Raw genomic sequence first — 20966 nt, 5'->3', positions numbered from 1 at the left:
AGTCTGTAACCTGAAGTGTATGTAACCTGAAGCGTCTGTAACCCGAGGTACCACTGTATTTGCTATTTAAATAAGAATACACATTTGAACTTCCTTCAAAGGAGAGCCAAATAATCCTATACTGCAATACTAATTTTTTTTAATAGGCACAGACTTGTTTCTGAATAAGCATGCATAAAATTGCCCTGCAAATACAGGGGGCTTCTCTTATCCTACTGGAATGTTTTACTTCTTTAAGCAGCTGAGTTTCAGTAGTGATTCATGAGAGGTGGTTGGGTGGCAGCTCCCTCCTCCTGGCACGGGTGCTGTCACTCGCTGGCACTGGCACTCCTTAGGTGTGCTCCCCTGACTTTGCCATTGCCCTCTCCCAGCAAGTGTTGGAGCTGCCAGTACAAGGAGGGCAAAGCTCCTGCTTCATGCCTCTCCTTGAGCCCGGTTGCTGCTGAGTTGAGCCCCACTATCACAAACTGCTTTTGAAATGCCACTCAGTTTCCGAAGCAGTTTGCCATGCACTGATGTGGGAGATGTTGTTCAAGGAAAATATCAATACTAAAATTTCCTTGGGCTCATATAACAAGTTTTGCTACTGTTTAATAACACCATAAGTGGACCACAAGTTTTTTTTGATGATCCCTGGAACCTCATGCAGTTGCCTCATTTCCCCATTCTATCAAAGTTCCTTACTTCCTGCTCCTTCCCCACCCCACCCCTGCTGGGGCTTTTTAAAGTAGTTTCCTCTTTTTGTGTGGTTTCAAGAGTAATTGGGAAGGCAGTATTCTATGTGGAAAAAAATCATTTGATATTGTGCGGGAGAGGAGAGAAAAATCTGGTTGTATGGATTGAAGAAATGATGTTTTTCTGCCAGCTGTCTGAGAAAAAGTTGGTAGATTTCTGGTGTGCATGTGTACATGTAGATAGCTGTACCGCATGTAAGTATAGCACACTAAAATTAGAAAGGAATTACTTTCACTTTCTTTCCAGCTGTATTCTGTTACACAAAAATAAATAAAAATCCTCTGCATACTTATTTGCAGTGCTTTCCCCCCTTAAAAACTGTTTAGGGGTACAGTACTCTCAATTTCCTACTCATACTGAAATACTGGCCCTCAATGAGGCCAAACTTAGATTCACAAAATATTTAGGGTTATGTGTACCCCTGAGCCCCCCTGAAAAGGCACTGCTTATTTGAGAGTAACTTCATCAAACCCAGTGGGATTACTTCTAAGTAGACAGCATAGCACTGGGAATTCCAATCTTTAGTAGCAATGGTGAAAGTTTGTTTGGAGGTTCTAGCAGGGGAGCGCAGCTATCGTCTACCCTTGACCGAAGAACGGTTCACTCCTTCTACCTGGGATGGTCGTCCTCTTCCATTGAGTGCGCAGCTTCGGGAGGGGAGCACATGGAGCGGTGAGGGAGGAAGGGGACACCCGCCTGGCCAGCCAGATCAGCCAAATCAACCCTGGCGATCAATGGGGTGACAGATGTCGCAGCCAGATCCCCCTCACATCCAGCAATGGCGAAAGTTGAAGTATGGTGGTCTTCATTCTGGATTAGTTGATCTGGAACACTTTTGTGTGGCCATCATTGGCTCCAGCTCTACTAAATGCTGCCATGCAGCCCCAACTGCCCACCCCTATTTACATTAAATAGAAATTATTTCCAAGCTTTAGTCTTTATGCCTGCTGGCTTTTTAGGGCTACTGTGTGTATGGGCTCCTGCAGCCTAGAAATATATGTCATTATCATGCAAGCAAAGCTACAGACAGGAACTCACTGCAATTCTCTGTAACGCTGACAGTAAAGATAAGTGTTCTTGGTAGATTACCTAGTACATACACCGTACATTCCAAGCATCTTCTAAGAGTGAATCAAACACTTTGTTCCATTCAGCAAGAAGAGGTTTGAACATAATCTGCTGCAAACTGTTGTGTGTGAATCTTTGTGTATATATAAGCAGTATAAACTTTTGAAGTAGCATTGAAGCAGAGGGAGAAAGCAAGTTTAATGTCCCCCTCATATAAATAATCTACTAAAACAAGTTAGTGGTTTTGTGCTTACAAAAAATGGCAATGTTTAATGTTGGAAATTTTTGTAGACATGCTTTATAGGACCCTGGTGTCTTTAGAGAGTATTTATTCAGATTTGTTTCTCATGTGTACCAGGAAAAGACATGTGGCAGGCGAATGCACCAGCTAGCCCAGCTTTGCAGAAAGAAACAGTATGACTTAAATCATGCTTAACTTCCTCTCACTTGGTGCAATGGAAGAGACAGTGATAGCAAGTACAATGTGGTATCATAGAATCATAGAGTTGGAAGGGACCCAACCCCCTGCAATGCAGGAATTTCAACTAAAGCATCCAGGACAGATGGCCATCCAAACTCTGCTTCAAAACCCCCAGTGAAGGGTTGAACATTCCACTACTGAACAGCGCTTGCCGTCAGAAGTTGGAATCTTATTTCTTGTAACTTGAAACCATTGATTCAGGTCCTAGGCTCCAGAGCAGAAGAAAACCAGTTTGCTTCATCTTCCATGTGACAGCCCTTCAGATATTTGAAGATGGCTATCAATTCTCCTCTCAGTATTCTCTTTTCCAGATTAAACATGTCCAGTTCCTTCAGCCGTTCCTCATAAAGCTTGGTTTCCAGACCCTTAGTTGCCTCCTCTGCACACATTCCAGCTTATCAACACCCTTCTTAAATCATGGCACCCAGAACTAGACATTGTATTTCAGATGTGGTCTGACCAGGACAGAATAGAGTGGTACTATTACTTCCCATGTAATGGCTGTTTGCTAAAACACAATAAACCAAACCAAACTGAACTTCCCTTGATCTTGACACTATACTTCTGCTGATGCAGCCTAGATTAGCATTAGGTTTTTTTAAGGTTTTTTTATTGGGTTTTATAAACAAGAACGTTACAGAAATAAGGATACCAAGTTCTCTCATGTCATTAATGAACATATCAGAGTGCTCTGTAAATGATAGTTAAAGCCTTTATATATCAACCTTTTGGTTTTTTTAAAAAGTAATATTTATTAGAATTTCGAATAATACAGAAAACAAAAAGAAAAAAAAGATTTCATCCTTTACAGTCCCATTTTCAATAACTTTTTTCCGTGACTTCCCCTCACCTCCCCTTCTTGTATTCCAAGTCCAAATATTTATCCAACAAGTTCTTATCTCTAATTTCTTAACCTTAATTTGTTATTATGTTTACTTATATTAAATTTTTAACCTTAATTCATTATTATGTTTAGTTCAATTTATATATCAACTTTTAACTTATGTACCTCAATCATTTATGAAAAACATTTTCTAAGGTCGACCCTATTTCCCTTCCACGAATTCCCTATTCTTGTACTATTAGCAACACAGAATTAAACACAGAATAAAGAAGTTCAAGCCCCCTTTGGATTTCCAAACCCCACCCTCCCTTCCCCGGTTTCAATCCCAAAACCATAGTCCATTAGTCCATCTATTATTAGCCTGGCAACCTCACGTCCGAGGCCCTTAAATCTCTCTCAGTCCCTTTCTGCCGGCTTCTTTGAAAGTCCCTTGTATTTAACACCCAGTCTCGAAGGGGCACTCTCTCTATAATATCCATGTTCCTTCCAGCCAGGCCTCCTTGTTTAAAGGTGGAGCTCAAGTCCTGTTTCTTAGATCCAAATGTCCCAAAAGCTCCAGCTTCCACCTTGATCAAATTAATAGTCCCTAGATCTTCAGATCCCCACAAAAGAAGATCTTTCCATTCCTCATTTCTAAGTTCAAACCAGGTTTTCCTCTTCCAATCCTTATTTTCTTTTATATCCATCTTGGCAGGCCTCCGGCTCTCATTTGCCTTCTGTAACATTTCAGCCCCTCCTTTCTGCTCCTCCTGTTCAGCGTATATCTCTTCCTCCTCCTCAGTCTCTAGTTTCTTTTCTTGTCCAGCTGCCTGGGTTTTGTACGCCAAGTCCTTTTCCAACTCGATAGATATATTTGCTGTTGACTTCAAATTTGTAGCACTTGTAGACAAAACATGACCTTGCTCGTACATCTTTCGCAGCTTTCCCATGAGAAAAACAACCTCATCCAAGTCAGCCAGTATTTTCCGACCTATTTCCATTCTTGTAATGTCCCTGAACCCCCTCTAGAGGGATTCTGGTTATTTAGTATTCCTTTCACTTCCAGTCCAAAAGTCAAGTTAATTTGTTTCAGTCCTTCTTTATTTTCAACAACTTGTAACAATATAACCGGCTAAACCAAAGCTTTCTATTTTTTCCGACTTTGACAGCTAATTTGACAGCTGTCAAAATCTTCTGTATCTCCTCAGCAGGCTCCTCTTGCGGATCACTCCCGGTCCCGGGAAGGGTGGCACTTGATCAGAAAATAAGCTCTTATCCTCCAGCACAGTAACTTATACTTTTAAATCCGTGGAATTAATAACTTTTATCCAAAAAGGAATAAAAGACTCTTCTCTCGACCTTAGTTGTCAAATCCTTGCTTTAAAATGTTTACAATGGGGGGAGACGGACTTCCTCTTTGCACCTCCCCCGCTCGTGCCGAATCCACAAAAAAGGAAAATTTTTTAATCCAGTTTCCAAATTACTCACGGGTTGTTGTTCTTGGTTTTTAGTCCAAATTTTCAAAGGAAGAAGTCAGCGCTCTCCGACGAATGGCATGCGGCTTCGCTCAGCAGGGGAAGCAGTAGACTCACAGCACAGCGCCGCTCCCCGTCCCCCATTCCGTAGCCTTTAAAAAGGCTCCTTCGCGGGTCGGGAGGGCGCTAACGGTGCCCGCCAAGTCACCAGGTCCACGGGCATCCGCGCCCGTGGTTTTTGAGGGTCCCCGCGTCGCCGGAGCAGCAGAAGCCGACCCCTGTCGAGCAGACTCCCTCCGGAGCTCGGAGGGAATCCGCCATTCGGCGATGGCGCCAACCCGAAAGTCCTATATATCAACCTTTTGTGCTCTTCCACACCTGCCCAATATTCCTGACCATTCTTTTGGATTCTTTTAGCTTCTTTTAAATTCTTACAGACTTTTATATTCACCTTCTGTTTTAATACCTTTTAGCTTTACAAAACACGTTTCAGATTTTAAATAACTGTATTGCACCCTTTTATGTTGGTCTATGACTATAATAAAGATTTGTGTTGTGGTGGTGGTGGTTCCTGGGTGTTGTTGAGTTGCTGAGCTGAACAGGCGTTGTTGACTGGTGGCTTTTACAGAGCGTCTGGATTAGGCAGCCATTTTTTCACATCTGGACTGTGTTTTCAGGGCTTCTCTGGAGTTTCTGTGGTTCCTCAGCAGTGTTGGCAAAGCAGGGGGCAGACAAACAGACAGTCAAGTAGACCAACAGACAAACAGTTGACATAAAAGGGTTAAGGGGCAGAGATGCAAGAGACAGAGGGAGTGGGGCCAGAGGGAGGAGGGGGGTTATTGTGGATATCCCTGTGCATACACATGCGCACAATGGGGGGGGGGAGTGGGGTCCAGTTAAGGGTGGGAAAGGGGATTAGGGATTCGTAGTAGAGAGTTACAAATTAAGACTGGCAAGGTTGTGTTTAGGAACAGAACAAAACAAAACAAAGGCAAAAGAGAAAGCGGAAGAGGAAGAAAAAGGAGAAGGAGAGAGAAAAAACAAAAAAGGGAGGGGAAATTAGAGTAAAATATAAAGGCGAGAGAAAGGAGAGAGAAAGAAAGAAGGATAGAAAAAGGGAAAGAATAGTATTAGTAATGATTAAAAAAAATTGCAGTGGTGGTCCAAGTTATAGTATGAGGTAGGTGGCCACAAAGTGTGTGTTTGAAAGTGATTGGGGAGATATATGTGCGTAGGTCTGTGATTTTTATTATTGCTATTATTATTTGTTGGGAGAAGGAGAGGAAAGAGAGGAGGGAGGGGATGGATGGGGTAGGACATTTAAGAGGAAAGAAAGAAACAAAAAGGAAAAAGAAAGGAAAAAGGAAAAGAAAAATATGAAGATGTTGAGGCGGTGGTGCCTGAAAATAGTATGTGTGTGTGTGTAGCTATCTATCTCAAATGTTCAAAGTAAAAAGTAAAATAAAATAAAAAATATGTAGAAAAGCCCTCTGAGAGGGGGAAAATAGTGTGTGTGTGTGTGTGTGTGTGTGTGTTCTCTTTAAAGAGAAAAGGGCAAAGAAGGGGGGAGGGAGAGAAAAAGAAAAAAGGGTCAGGAATGGGAAAATAGCAATAGCAATGACAATAATAAGGAGAAAACGTTTTGTTTTAAAAGAGGATGGTGATAGTAATAGGATGGCGGGGGGGAAGGACTCCCCCAACAAACAAACAAACAAACAAACAAACAAAAAAGGACTCAGATTTTTATGTCATTCTTTTTCCCCCTATTTAATTAAAAAAAGAGAGATAAAAAAGTGAATAGTAAAAGATAAAGATAAAGAAAAGAAAAATAAAGAAAAGAAAAAAGAACAGAAAGTCAGGGGTGAAGCGGCAATCCCAGGAAGTGGCCTTGTGTTGGTTCAGGGCTCTCTTCTGGGCGCCACCATTTTAATTCTTAACAGAAAAACTTGAGGTAAAAAAATTGGGGGGAAGGAAAAAATGTGTTATTAAGAAATATTTTTAAAAATTAAGGAAAGGGAATTAAGATTAAAAATAACAATGATGGCTGTGGCGGCAGTGGCCCTCCTCAAAAAGAGAGAGAGAGAGGAGGTTTTGAATAAAACCCAAAATTCGGGGGGGGGGGCTGCACTCTCTTTTCTTCCAGGTGTCCTCCTGTGCAGCCTCCCTCTGGGCCCTGGCCTGCTCTTGGCGCACCAGCCGCTGGGCAGGTGGCCTCGGGTCTGGTTGCTCATTGCCAATATCAAACATATAGAAGAACTAGATCAGTTTTGAGTGAACCAGGGACATGTTCTGGAACAATGCTGTTGATGCTTGTTTATTTCACTCCAAGCCCAAGATATTCTGAATCCTGTACCATCACCTCCATAGCTGTCTACAAATCACTTAGCCAGTCATGTGGTGCCTTCCAGCCCTAAGTGCCCCAAGAGTAAAATGTGTGCCAGTGAAGTAAAAAGGTAAAGGTAAAGGTACCCCTGTCTGTACGGGCCAGTCATGTCCGACTCTAGGGTTACGCGCTCATCTCGCTCAAGAGGCCGGGAGCCAGCGCTGTCCAAAGACACTTCCGGGTCACGTGGCCAGCATGACGAATTATTATTATTATTTATTTGTACCCCGCCCATCTGGCTGGGTTTCCCCAGCCACTCTGGGCGGCTTCCAACAAAGATGAAAAATACACTAAAATGTCACATATTAAAAACTTGCCCGAACAGGGCTGCCTTCAGATGTCTTCTGAATGTCAGGTAGTTATTTTTCTCTTTGACATCTGATGGGAGGGCGTTCCACAGGGCGGGTGCCACTACCGATAAGGCCCTCTGCCTGGTTCCCTGTAACTTGGCCTCTCGCAGTGAGGGAACCGCCAGAAGGCCCTCGGAGCTGGACCTCAGTGTCCAGGCAGAATGATGGGGGTGGAGACGCTCCTTCAGATATACTGGACCGAGGCCGTTTAGGGCTTTAAAGGTCAGCACCAACACTTTGAATTGTGCTCAGAAACGTCCTGGGCTTGGACTGGATCATCCCTGGGATATATTTAAACATACTTAGCTTGGACTGGATCATTCCTGGGATATATTTGGATGTTGCAGTGAAAATGTTTAACTGCTTTTTCTCGGAGCACATTTTGACTTCTTTTAAATGATCTTCCTAACTTGAGTGGATGTAGTTACAAAACCTAATCTCACCTTTAGATTCCGCCTTTGCCTGGAAATCTCTATGGAGATTTTCCCTTTACATTCAGTTTCATAAACTTTGGAATTTAACATCTAAACGGAACCAAAATAAAAGCTTGGATCATTGCCACAAGCAGTTCAGCACAGGAAGATCAAGGAGAAGCCAGTGACCATATTGGGATGATTGCCTAAGGCTTCATGATCCATGGCTTATGAAGCTGTAGATAAGCACTTGGGCCAGGCACGCCTCCTCACGTCTTTTGTCCTCCTTGTGTTCTGACTTCACTGCAAATATTCTAGTTTACGTTCAGCCAGAGTTCCCTGACTCCTTCTTATTTTTGTTATTATTATGCTTTATTTACCATAGTTACATCCATACATCAAAGTCTGTAAATCAAGCTCATCAAAATAAAAAATACCAATAAAGAAATATATATCTTCATATATATTTCATTGTGGGAGTTTACTATAGATCCCCAAGCCAAACGGAGGACATAGATGATACCTTCCTGGAACAGATGGCCAAGCATGCAAAAGGAAGGGAGATAGTAGTAATGGGGGACTTCAATTACCCGGATATTTGTTGGATGTCAAACTCAGCCAAGAGCATAAGGTCAAACAGATTCCTCACTGGCCTTGCAGACAACTTCATTGTCCAGAAAGTGGGAGAAGCAACAAGAGGAACAGCCATTTTAGATCTGGTCCTAACCAATGTTGATGACCTGGTTAGTGGGGTAGAAGTGGAAGGATCATTAGGCGCGAGTGATCATGCTCTTCTGAAGTTTACTATACAGCGCAAAGGAGCAGCCAAGCATACTAGGACTCAATTTCTTGACTTTAAGAAAGCCGACTTCATAAAACTTAGGGAAGTGCTGGGTGAGATCCCATGGACAGTAATACTAAAAGGAAAGGGAGTTCATGATGGCTGGGAGTTTGTTAAGAGGGAGATAGTAAAAGCACAACGTCAGGCAATACCAATGAGACAGAAACATGGAAGGTGCCTAAAGAAGCCAGGGTGGCTATCTAAAGAACTTTTAACTGAGTTAAGATTAAAAAAGGATGTGTACAAAAAATGGAAAAGGGGGGAAACCACCAAAGAGGAATTCAAACAAATAGCCAGCACATGTAGACACAAAGTCAGAAAAGCTAAAGCACAGAATGAACTCAGGCTTGCTAGAGAGGTCAAAAGCAACAAAAAAGGCTTTTATGGGTATGTCCGTAGCAAAAGGAAGAACAAAGAAACAGTGGGGTCACTCAGAGGAGAAGATGGTGAAATGCAAACAGGGGACAGAGAAAGGGCTGAACTCCTCAATGCCTTCTTTGCCTCAGTCTTCTCCGATAAAGAAAACAATGCCCGACCTGAAGAATTTGGAGCAAATGATTCAGCAGAGGAAACACAGCCCAGAATAACTAAGGAGATAGTACAAGAATACTTGGCTAGTTTAGATGTATTCAAGTCTCCAGGGCCAGATGAACTGCATCCAAGAGTATTAAAAGAACTGGCAGATGTGATCTCAGAACCACTGGCAGTCATCTTTGAGAATTCCTGGAGAACAGGCGAAGTCCCGGCAGACTGGAGGAGGGCAAATGCTGTCCCTATTTTCAAAAAGGGGGAAAGAGAGGACCCAAATAATTACCGCCCAGTCAGTCTGACATCAATACCAGGGAAGATTCTGGAGCAGATCATTAAGCAAACAGTCTGTGAGCACCTAGAAAGGAATGCTGCGATCACCAATAGTCAGCATGGATTTCTGAAAAATAAGTCATGTCAGATTAACCTGATCTCGTTTTTTGACAGAATTACAAGCCTTGTAGATGAAGGGAACGCAGTGGATGTAGCCTACCTTGATTTCAGCAAGGCATTTGACAAGGTGCCCCATGATATACTTGTAAGGAAGCTGGTAAAATGCGGTCTTGACTATGCTACCACTCAGTGGATTTGTAACTGGCTGACTGACCGAACCCAAAGGGTGCTCATCAATGATTCCTCTTCATCTTGGAGAAGAGTGACTAGTGGGGTGCCACAAGGTTCTGTCTTGGGCCCGGTCTTATTCAACATCTTTATCAACGACTTGGATGATGGACTCAAGGGCATCCTGATCAAATTTGCAGATGACACCAAACTGGGAGGGGTGGCTAACACCCCAGAGGACAGGATCACACTTCAAAACGACCTTGACAGATTAGAGAACTGGGCCAAAACAAACAAGATGAATTTTAACAGGGAGAAATGTAAAGTATTGCACTTGGGCAAAAAAAATGAGAGGCACAAATACAAGATGGGGGACACCTGGCTTGAGAGCAGTACATGTGAAAAGGATCTAGGAGTCTTGGTTGACCACAAACTTGACATGAGCCAACAGTGTGACGCGGCAGCTAAAAAAGCCAATGCAATTCTGGGCCTCATCAATAGGAGTATAGCATCTAGATCAAGGGAAGTAATAGTGCCACTGTATTCTGCTCTGGTCAGACCTCACCTGGAGTACTGTGTCCAGTTCTGGGCACCACAGTTCAAGAAGGACACTGACAAACTGGAACGTGTCCAGAGGAGGGCAACCAAAATGGTCAAAGGCCTGGAAACGATGCCTTATGAGGAACGGCTAAGGGAGCTGGGCATGTTTAGCCTGGAGAAGAGGAGGTTAAGGGGTGATATGATAGCCATGTTCAAATATATAAAAGGATGTCACATAGAGGAGGGAGAAAGGTTGTTTTCTTCTGCTCCGGAGAAGCGGACACGGAGCAATGGATCCAAACTACAAGAAAGAAGATTCCACCTAAACATTAGGAAGAACTTCCTGACAGTAAGAGCTGTTCGACAGTGGAATTTGCTGCCAAGGTGTGTGGTGGAGTCTCCTACTTTGGAGGTCTTTAAGCAGAGGCTTGACAACCATATGTCAGGAGTGCTCTGATGGTGTTTCCTGCTTGGCAGGGGGTTGGACTCGATGGCCCTTGTGGTCTCTTCCAACTCTATGATTCTATGATTCTATGATTCTAACCTGATCTCGTTTTTTGACAGAATTACAAGCCTGGTAGATGAAGGGAACGCAGTGGATGTAGCCTACCTTGATTTCAGCAAGGCATTTGACAAGGTGCCCCATGATATTCTTGTAAAGAAGCTGGTAAAATGCGGTCTTGACTATGCTACCACTCAGTGGATTTGTAACTGGCTGACTGACCGAACCCAAAGGGTGCTCATCAATGGTTCCTCTTCATCCTGGAGAAGAGTGACTAGTGGGGTGCCACAGGGTTCTGTCTTGGGCCCGGTCTTATTCAACATCTTTATCAACGACTTGGATGATGGACTCAAGGGCATCCTGATCAAATTTGCAGATGACACCAAACTGGGAGGGGTGGCTAACACCCCAGAGGACAGGATCACACTTCAAAACGACCTTGACAGATTAGAGAACTGGGCCAAAACAAACAAGATGAATTTTAACAGGGAGAAATGTAAAGTATTGCACTTGGGCAAAAAAAATGAGAGGCACAAATACAAGATGGGGGACACCTGGCTTGAGAGCAGTACATGTGAAAAGGATCTAGGAGTCTTGGTTGACCACAAACTTGACATGAGCCAACAGTGTGACGCGGCAGCTAAAAAAGCCAATGCAATTCTGGGCCTCATCAATAGGAGTATAGCATCTAGATCAAGGGAAGTAATAGTGCCACTGTATTCTGCTCTGGTCAGACCACACCTGGAGTACTGTGTCCAGTTCTGGGCACCACAATTCAAGAAGGACACTGACAAACTGGAACGTGTCCAGAGGAGGGCAACCAAAATGGTCAAAGGCCTGGAAACGATGCCTTATGAGGAACGGCTAAGGGAGCTGGGCATGTTTAGCCTGGAGAAGAGGAGGTTAAGGGGTGATATGATAGCCATGTTCAAATATATAAAAGGATGTCACATGGAGGAGGGAGAAAGGTTGTTTTCTGCTGCTCCAGAGAAGCGGACACGGAGCAATGGAGCCAAACTACAAGAAAGAAGATTCCACCTAAACATTAGGAAGAACTTCCTGACAGTGAGAGCTGTTCGACAGTGGAATTTGCTGCCAAGGAGTGTGGTGGAGTCTCCTACTTTGGAGGTCTTTAAGCAGAGGCTTGACAACCATATGTCAGGAGTGCTCTGATGGTGTTTCCTGCTTGGCAGGGGGTTGGACTCGATGGCCCTTGTGGTCTCTTCCAACTCTATGATTCTATGATTCTATGATTCTATACCAAACAAGCAGATTCATAATACAATTTAAGGTCTGGGAGGGCAAACCCGCCTCTGTCTTTCCTTCATGTTTTTAACTAATAATTTAGTTTTATTCCTATTTAGCTTAAATTCTGCCACTTCCCCAAATTTCTGAATTTTTTCTATTACTTTAGGGAGTGAAGTTTTAGGTTCTTCCACTGTTATCACTAGGTCATCTACATATGCTTTTAACTTGAATTCACTTTTCCCAGTTTTTTTACACCTGTGATCTCTTTATCTGCTCTTACGTACTTCCAGGGCCAGGATAAACAATAATGGTGATAATGGGCATCCTTGTCTCGTTCCTTTTTGGATCTTACAATCATCCGTTAACACCAGATTTATAATTAGTTTGGCTTTTTCTTCTGAATAGATTGCTGTTATTCCTTTTAAAAACTTAGAACCACTTCTGATTTGTTCTAACGGCTTTGTCACGAACTTCCAAGAAACATTATCAAAGGCTTTTTCAGCATCTATAAACATCATTGCCGCTTTCTTTTCATTTTTAGCCTCCAAATATTCTATTATATTCAAAATATTCCTTATATTCTCCTTCATTTGTCTCCCTGGTAAAAACCCGGGTTGATCTTGATGTATATATTCATTTAATGTTTTTTTAATTTATTAGCTAGAATATTTGCAAACAATTTGTAATCGTTATTTAACAAGGAGATAGGCCTATAATTTTTAATTTGCAGCAAATCTGTGTCTTGTTTTGGAATTACTGTTATATAGGCCTGTTTCCATGTTTCTGGGATTTCGCCTGTGTTCAATATTTCATTCATAACATCTTTCAGTGGGTTCGCTAATTGTTCATTTAATTTCTTGTAATATTTTGCCGTAAAACCATCCGGGCCTGGAGACTTGCCATTTTTAGAGCTTTTTATTGCCTCAAGTAATTCTTGCATTGTTATCTGGAAATTAAGAATGTTCCTGTGCTGGTCCCGCTGGTTCCTGGGTAGGTTACCGTTATCGTAGTCAAGGATCAGTCCTGGGTCACTAGCCTGGAAACAGTTCACAAGGAGCGAGGCGAGGTCCGAAGCAGGAAGCCGGGCGGGGACAGGAACACTGGAAGGTCAGGTCTGGGTCCGGGTAGGAGCAGGTACTCAACGACGACGTTGCTCCTGCAACCTGGGACCAGGATGACTGGCCTTTATCTTCTCTGAGGACAGGGGCGGTCCCGGCCCCCAGGAGACCTGCCTCCCCTGGCCTTAAGGCGAGCACTCCTCCTGGGAGAAACCAGTTCCCTTCGCCTCTCTGCCCTGAGCCTCTGCAGTTCAGGAGAGGCTGAAGGGTTAATGGACCCAGGAGGAGACTCACCTGTAGGCACTGAGTCCTCAATCACCTCCGGAGCCAGAGTGGATTCAGCTGGTGCCTGCTCCTGAGGATCCGGCACAGGTGCAGGCGCTTCAGACTCAAGGCCCTGCCCCAGTTCAGCCGGCCCTGGAGGCGGGGACTCCTGTGCAGGCTGGGATTCCTCCGGTTCACCCTCTGAATCGGATTCCCAGGCCATCACAGTTCCTTTGTTCTTCTTTTAAATATGACATATTGCTACTTCTGATGTACTCTTCTATCTTAAATGTTTTTTTCTTTCCTTTGTCTATACAGCTTAGAAAAATATTTAACAAACCCTTCTCTTATTTCTTTCAGCTTGTCTGTAATTCTGCCATTTATGTTAATTTTATTTATGGAGTTCCTTTGAACACTTTTTTCAACTGCCAGGCTATCAACTTCCCCGATTTATTTGTGTGCTCAAAATATTTTTGTTTTACTCCTTTTATTTTCCAGCTAATTTCCTCGTTTATAATAATTGAATATTGGGTTTGTAATGTTTTGATTGCCTGTTTTACTGCCTCTTTATTTGTCTTATTTAGCAGCTGTTTCTCCTTTTTCATAATTTCCTCTAATATTTCTTTTTTTATTTTTTCTCTCTCAGTTTCCTTTTAAATGAGTTTTGTTGTATAAAGAGTCCTTTCATTACAGCCTTGCTTGCATCCCAGACCATCTGTAACTTTGTTTGCCCTTGACTGTTTATTTCAAAATAATCCGTCAAGGTCTTTTTTGCTTTTCCGACAAATTTTTGAGTCAGTATCTTTTGGATAGGGTTTTAGTTTTAGAATTTACTAGATCTGATTCAAATCTGGAAGTCTCCGTCAAAAATCCTCTTTTTTATCACATTTGAAGGTTTCAAATAATTGATAATATTGGAACCAATCCGAGCCTTGATCTCTTAACTCTTCGAAATTTATTAATTTAAAATGGTTCTCTTCCTCTATTAATAATGATTTATAGACAGGCCAATTTCTGTTTGTGTTTTTCCTTTTAACGACAAGAGCTTCACTTGGGGAGATCATGGCACCTTTGGCTCGAGAAGGTCCTTATATTTTTCCCAAACGATGTAGAGGGAATTCCTGATGACGTGATTCAAAAAATTCTTATGAACTTTAACCTTTCCGTAGCCCAGGTATGCATGCCAGCCAAACCTGTTTTTGTACCCCTCCAGGTCCAACAGTTCTGGATTTTTGAGTGTGCACCACTCCTTTAACCAAGTGAGACAGGCGGCTTCATAGTACATTCTTAGGTCTGGCAGAGTTCCCTGATTCGGACACAGCAGGGAATACTCACTTAATACAAGCAAGGATCTTTGTGCTAAATCCAGCATGTCACTGGAGGACTGAGGAGCACCCACAGTGCTGAACCATGGCTTCGTAAACCACAGTTGGACAGATTTGCCTGTATCCCACATAGTCACCATTTTCTGTAGCAATAGCTTTGAAGAAGGACTTGTCTTCCTAATCGTAACATATACTGTACCTCCGTGTTCAAATGTTCAGTGTTTTATCTCCTCCATATGTCTTTTTTATGTAACTTGATTTTAAATTTCTCATGTCATATTATTCCTTCATTCAGTAGCTTCAATATTTTTACATGGTGTCCTTTAGAAGTGCCAAATAGTAATCATTTGCTTTTATGTCAGTGGATTTTGCCTGCTATCTGTAGTGCAAACACAACTCTATCCCATTCAGTAGACTCTTTGGATAAAGAGTGCTCAATTCTCAATAATGCCATTCTTAACTTAGAATTTTAGTTTCTGATAATGGAAACATAAAATGGCCAAAGTAAATGGAATAATTTATAATAATAGATTTAAAGCTACACATTAGGTTCTGCAGATGAGTTTAAATACCTTTGATGTCAGTAGCTGAAAATAAAATATGTGATTCTAAAATCTGAATGTTGTGATTTTGTATGACCATTTATGGCTGCCATATAACTAGAATGTAGTTGTTGATTTGAGTATTATAAATCATGCACAAATTGTGTCAAAATTAAGTCCCACTGAGTACAATGGGTATTACTTCCATGTAAGTTCACATACATCAGATTTCAACCTTAAGTCTGGGATTTGCTAACAAAACTATAATCCATAATAAGGCATGGCATGTGGGAGTAGATCAAACACCTCACCTTGATAGAATAAGTTGGCATCTATGCATGCAAACCACTGGACCATCATGATGATGTGGTGTTATCTGATGTCTTTTTAGGGTGGCAAAATCAATGAAAGTCCCCGTGTATGAAACACCAGCAGGCTGGAGGTTCTTCTCAAATTTGATGGATTCTGGTCGATGCTCGCTTTGTGGAGAAGAAAGCTTTGGCACTGGTGAGACAACATATGTTCTGTGAAGCAAAACTATATCAAATGCAATTCCATTATGGTTTATTGAGGATTGTACATTTTAATCTAAACCTGCATTGTGACAACCAAACCAAATGCTTCTTAGCAACCACCTGTGGTGGTCCTTTAGGGTCTCATTTAAACTTTGTAGTTTCCTGCCTGTATTGGGAAAAAAATACATAGTAAATGGGCTACTTCATCTTGGTGGCTAAAAATTGTGAAGGCTTGCATTAGTCCATAATCTGAAAAAAAAATCCATTCTATTGCGTAATTGATCAGGAATCTGTCAAATACCCTTGAAAAACTCAAGCTTTTAGATATTTTCAGAAGTACAAACTGAAAGAGATAGCCCATATAAATTCACTGATATTCTTCTCGCTAACTGTTATGGGTAACCAGCTTGCCATTCCCATCCTATAACACCAAAAATGCCTGAAATCTAACCTTGGTCTTTCAATCATTTATTTTTTAATGCTTTGTTTACCAGCATTAACATGCAATGAAAAAAAAATTTTTTTACGTATGAATTTAAAAGCACCCATTTCCTCCCTTATTAAGCAGGCCCACACTTCAGTAAAATCAGTGTGTATGTTTTGTTGTTTGTTTCCAGAAAATATTTTTTAGTTCAGATGAGACCTGTTCATAAGGCTGCTGCATTCATAAGAGTGCTGGGTTGAAGCCTTTACATATATTCTTATGATAGTATTTGGCTTTGCATTAGTCACAGTAGCAAGATGAAAGTCAAAGTCTCAAACTGATGGTATTGTAGTGTATAATATGCCTAACATGTTTTAACTATGTTTCTGCTTGGAATCCTTGGGTGATAGCCAAGTAAAGAGTCGACCCACTAAAATCTTAACTCAATTCATTTCATTGGGTTTACTCAGAGTATGACTAATGTTTAATATCACCCTGTGTCTCAGGGTTGGCCACTGCTGATTCTGCATTCTCAGTTCTGTATTTGAGAGGATTTCCCCATATTGAATGGGCTGCTCCGTAGTCAAGCCAATAAGAAAGAAGGGCTTTCCATCTGTCTGTGTGTTTACATCTCAGGGAGGTTGTAAGGTTTGTTCTCTCTCATCACACCAGAGAAAGTAAACCTCAGCTACCACAGGAAACGTGGTAAGCACATCAAAGTGCTAGTAGATAAATACTCCGGCGGGAAGGTAAACGGTGTTTCCGTGTGCTGCTCTGGTTCGCCAGAAGCGGCTTAGTCATGCTGGCCACATGACCTGGAAGCTGTCTACAGACAAACGCTGACTCCCTCGGCCTATAGAGCGAGATGAGCGCGCAACCCCAGAGTCGTCTGCAACTGGACCTAACGGTCAGGGGTCCTTTACCTTTACCACAGGAAACACAAGCTGTGTAGAAGCTTTTCTTATTGCAATAGGAGAGGGCAGTTTTTGTTATTTTTAAGTAGCTGTCAATAGTTATTTAGTTAGTAAAATTTTATATTAGCACTTAATTAAAAATATATAAGTAGTTTACATATAAGTATGTGTACTGAACTGTAAACATATGCTAGGTTATATAAAGAACACTTTAGAGATTGAGATGAGCAGTAATGTATAAATTTAAGGTGGGGCTTTCCTCTCCCATGATTACTTGTTGTAGCAATATGAGCTTTTTCTCTTCTATGTTAGCATCTGGTTTTCCCAACATTTCCTTATATTTGGCAACTGATCCAAATATCAGTACTAAATTCTTTACCCACATTGGACAATAGAGGCAGACTGTGGCAGTTTCATGCCATGCTGGTCTAAACTTTCTAATTGCCCCCAAAGTGATTTGCCTTTCTCTATGATTAAATGTCCCCTTCATGGATCACTGCCTTGCCGTGGCGAAGGGGCTTGAATAACTCAGAGAAGCTAGACATCCTGGAGTGTGAAGTCAAATGGGCCTTAGAAAGCACTGCTAATAACAAAGCCAGTGGAAGTGATGGTATTCCAGCTCCCCTATTTAAAATTTTAAAAGATGTTACTGGTAAGGTGCTACACTCAATATGCCAGCAAGTTTGGAAAACTCAGCTGTGGCCAGAGGATTGGAGAAGATCAGTCTACATCCCAATCCCAAAGAAGGGCAGTGCCAAAGAATGTTCCAACTACCGCACAATTGCACTCATTTCACATGCTAGCAAGGTTATGCTTAAAATTCTACAAGGAAGGCTCAAGCAGTATGTGGACCGAGAACTCCCAGAAGTGCAAGCTGGATTTAGAAGAGGCAGAGGAACCAGAGACCAAATTGCAAATATGCGCTGGATTATGGAGAAAGCTAGAGAGTTCCAGAAAGACATCTACTTCTGCTTCATTGACTATGCAAAAGCCTTTGACTGTGCCGACCACAGCAAACTATGGCAAGTTCTTAAAGAAATGGGAGTGCCTGATCACCTCATCTGTCTCCTGAGAAATCTCTATGTGGGACAAGAAGCTACAGTTAGAACTGGATATGGAACAACTGATTGGTTCAAAATTGGGAAAGGAGTACGGCAAGGCTGTATATTGTCTCCCTGCTTATTTAACTTATATGCAGAATTCATCATGTGAAAGGCTGGGCTGGATGAATCCCAAGCTGGAATTAAGATTGCCGGAAGAAATGTCAATAACCCCAGATATGCAGATGACACAACCTTGATGACAGAAAGTGAGGAGGAATTAAAGAACCTTTTAATGAGGGTGAAAGAGGAGAGCGCAAAATATGGTCTGAAGCTCAACATCAAAAAAACGAAGATCATGGCCACTGGTCCCATCACCTCCTGGCAAATAGAAGGGGAAGAAATGGAGGCAGTGAGAGATTTTACTTTCTTGGGCTCCATGATCACTGCAGATGGTGACAGCAGCCACGAAATTAAAAGATGCCTGCTTCTTGGGAGAAAAGCAATGACAAACCTAGACAGCATCTTAAAAAGTAGAGACATCACCTTGCCAACAAAGGTCCGTATAGTAAAAGCTATGGTTTTCCCAGTAGTGATGTATGGAAGTGAGAGCTGGACCATTAAGAAGGCTGATCGCTGAAGAATTGATGCTTTTGAATTATGGTGCTGGAGGAGACTCCTGAGAGTCCCATGGACTGCAAGAAGATCAAACCTATCCATTCTTAAGGAAATCAGCCCGAGTGCTCAGTGGAAGGACAGATCCTGAAACTGAGGCTCCAATACTTTGGCCACCTCATGAGAAGAGAAGACTCCCTGGAAAAGACCCTGATGTTGGGAAAGATGGAGGGCACAAGGAGAGGGGGACGACAGAGGACGAGATGGTTGGATAGTGTTCTCGAAGCTACCAGCATGAGTTTGACCAAATTGCGGGAGGCAGTGGAGGACAGAAGTGCCTGGCATGCTCTGGTCCATGGGGTCACGAAGAGTCGGACACGACTAAACAACAACAACATGATTAAATGTCCTGTAAAGCTGTACCCAAACAACAATGTCAGCTTGTTTTCCTTAGTAATAATATGTAAACTGTAAACTTTCAGAAATGTAAAGCCTAGATTTATAATAAAAAGGAGACTTCAGCCTGGTAAATGAAAGTACCCTTTCTGCTGTAAAAGGACAACTGGGGTTTTTTTGGATGGGGAGGATGTGCCACTTGGCTGTGTTCTCAGGCTTGCTTTCTGGCAGCAGATCCTGGAGGTCAACCCATGCTATTGGAACTTATTCCTTTTTTGTAGCAGCAGAAGGGAGTTTGTCAGATGAATTTAGTAAGTCGTGGGCATTACGAGCAATGACTTGGGCTTTGAAAAAGAAGGTGCAGCAACAGCCATCACTGCCCAAAGTTTCATCAGCAAACTGTTAATCACTGTTAAGAAAGCCGTGCACATGATTTATATGTTTGAGCTAATCCTCCTTGGCAGCAACAGGAATATTTTTTTACTTCATCTCCAAGCTTATGCAAACAGCAGACAGGTCCTTGTGCAGTAAATTGAATATGAAGAAGTCCTAAATAAGGAGAGAGAAATGGAGCCATGCTTCTTATAAACTAGTGATATATTTTGGATAACCCAGCAACTCGTAATTGAGGATTTGCCCAGGCAGATTTGCAGTGGAAGGAGTCAAAGAGTTGTAAACACCTCTGAATGGCACAGAAGAAGCTGCTTCAACTGTGAAAGAAAGGGGAGGACAGGAGAATTTTGGTGGGAAATCCAGCACTTTGCCTCTGATACATTCAACATAAGACATTGGTAAGATATACAACAGAGAAATAGACATGATACAGGATGATGCAGAAAGTGATGAAAGACAGAACAGTAAATTATGAGCATGAAAGCAGCAGCAGAAACCTCAGGAATAAATGACATTGCACAGAAGTACAGAAAAAAGAATTATCAGTTCAAGAACTTAGTGTTTGCATTCTGATTTTTCATAACAAATGCGAATTCTCTGCATTGTTCCTTCATTTCCAATTGTGCGAGATCTTTGCATATTATATGTTAATTTTTCATGCACTCTTGTGTTTTGAGGAATTTGACTACCGTGAACAGAATTTTCCTCCATCTGGGTGGATTACAAATACATCAAAGCTTTTTCTGAAACAAGACCTCTGTTACCTAACAGTAATTCTTAATTCCAGTAATTAAGAACAGTAATTCTTACCTAACAGTAACAGTAATTCTTACCTAACAGTAATTCTTAATTCCACAGTCAGGCAATACTGTACATTTATTAGGATCAACCAAAATGTCACAAAATAGTGAGCAAGTTTTCTAGAACACAGTGATAAACATATCTATTAATTTGTAACGTCTGTTTGATGTTTCTGAATCCATCCTAAAAGGTTGTTGCCTTCTTATCAAACAACTTTGGATCAAGTTGGGTTGTTTTTTTAAAAAACAAAAATGACCTGAACAATAGGAACACAACTGGAAAATAACAGAGGCTGTACAGATGTGCCATTTTGATTTAACTTCTTGGCCTAAGGTATTATACTTAACAATAGGTAAAGGGTAAAGGGATCCCTGACCATTAGGTCCAGTTGTGACCGACTCTGAGGTTGCAGCGCTCATCTCGCTTTACTGGCAGAGGGAGCATGACTAAGCCGCTTCTGGTGAATCAGAGCAGCACACGGAAACACTGTTTACCTTCCTGCCAGAGCGGTACCTATTTATCTACTTGCACTTTGACATGCTTTCGAACTGCTAGGTTGGCAGGAGCAGGGTCTGAGCAACGGGAGCTCACCCCATCGCGGGGATTCGAACCGCCGACCTTCTGATCGGCAAGCCCTAGGCTCTGTGGTTTAACCCACAGCGCCACCTGGCCCTTTTTACTTAACAATAGTATAGATCTTTTCCAGGGAACAGAGCCAAGACTCTAATCCC

At 42.0% G+C, this 20966-nt stretch overlaps 1 protein-coding gene across 1 annotated transcript in view; it reads left to right on the top strand.

The window, feature by feature from the left end:
- PGM5 (phosphoglucomutase 5) overlaps positions 1-20966 on the top strand; it is a gene marked incomplete at its 5' end in the record, with an annotated part of 109422 nt that overhangs the window by 56183 nt on the left and 32273 nt on the right. The window contains one exon of the mRNA XM_082241588.1: positions 15529-15644. Coding sequence (XP_082097714.1) covers positions 15529-15644 — 116 coding nt within the window. The remainder of the gene's footprint in view (positions 1-15528; positions 15645-20966) is intronic.

The sequence above is a fragment of the Podarcis vaucheri genome (genome assembly GCF_965113315.1).
Source record: "Podarcis vaucheri genome assembly, chromosome: 11".
Lineage (NCBI taxonomy): Eukaryota > Metazoa > Chordata > Lepidosauria > Squamata > Lacertidae > Podarcis > Podarcis vaucheri.
Note: the sequence above shows the minus strand (reverse complement) of the source record. Positions and strands in the feature narration are given on the sequence as shown.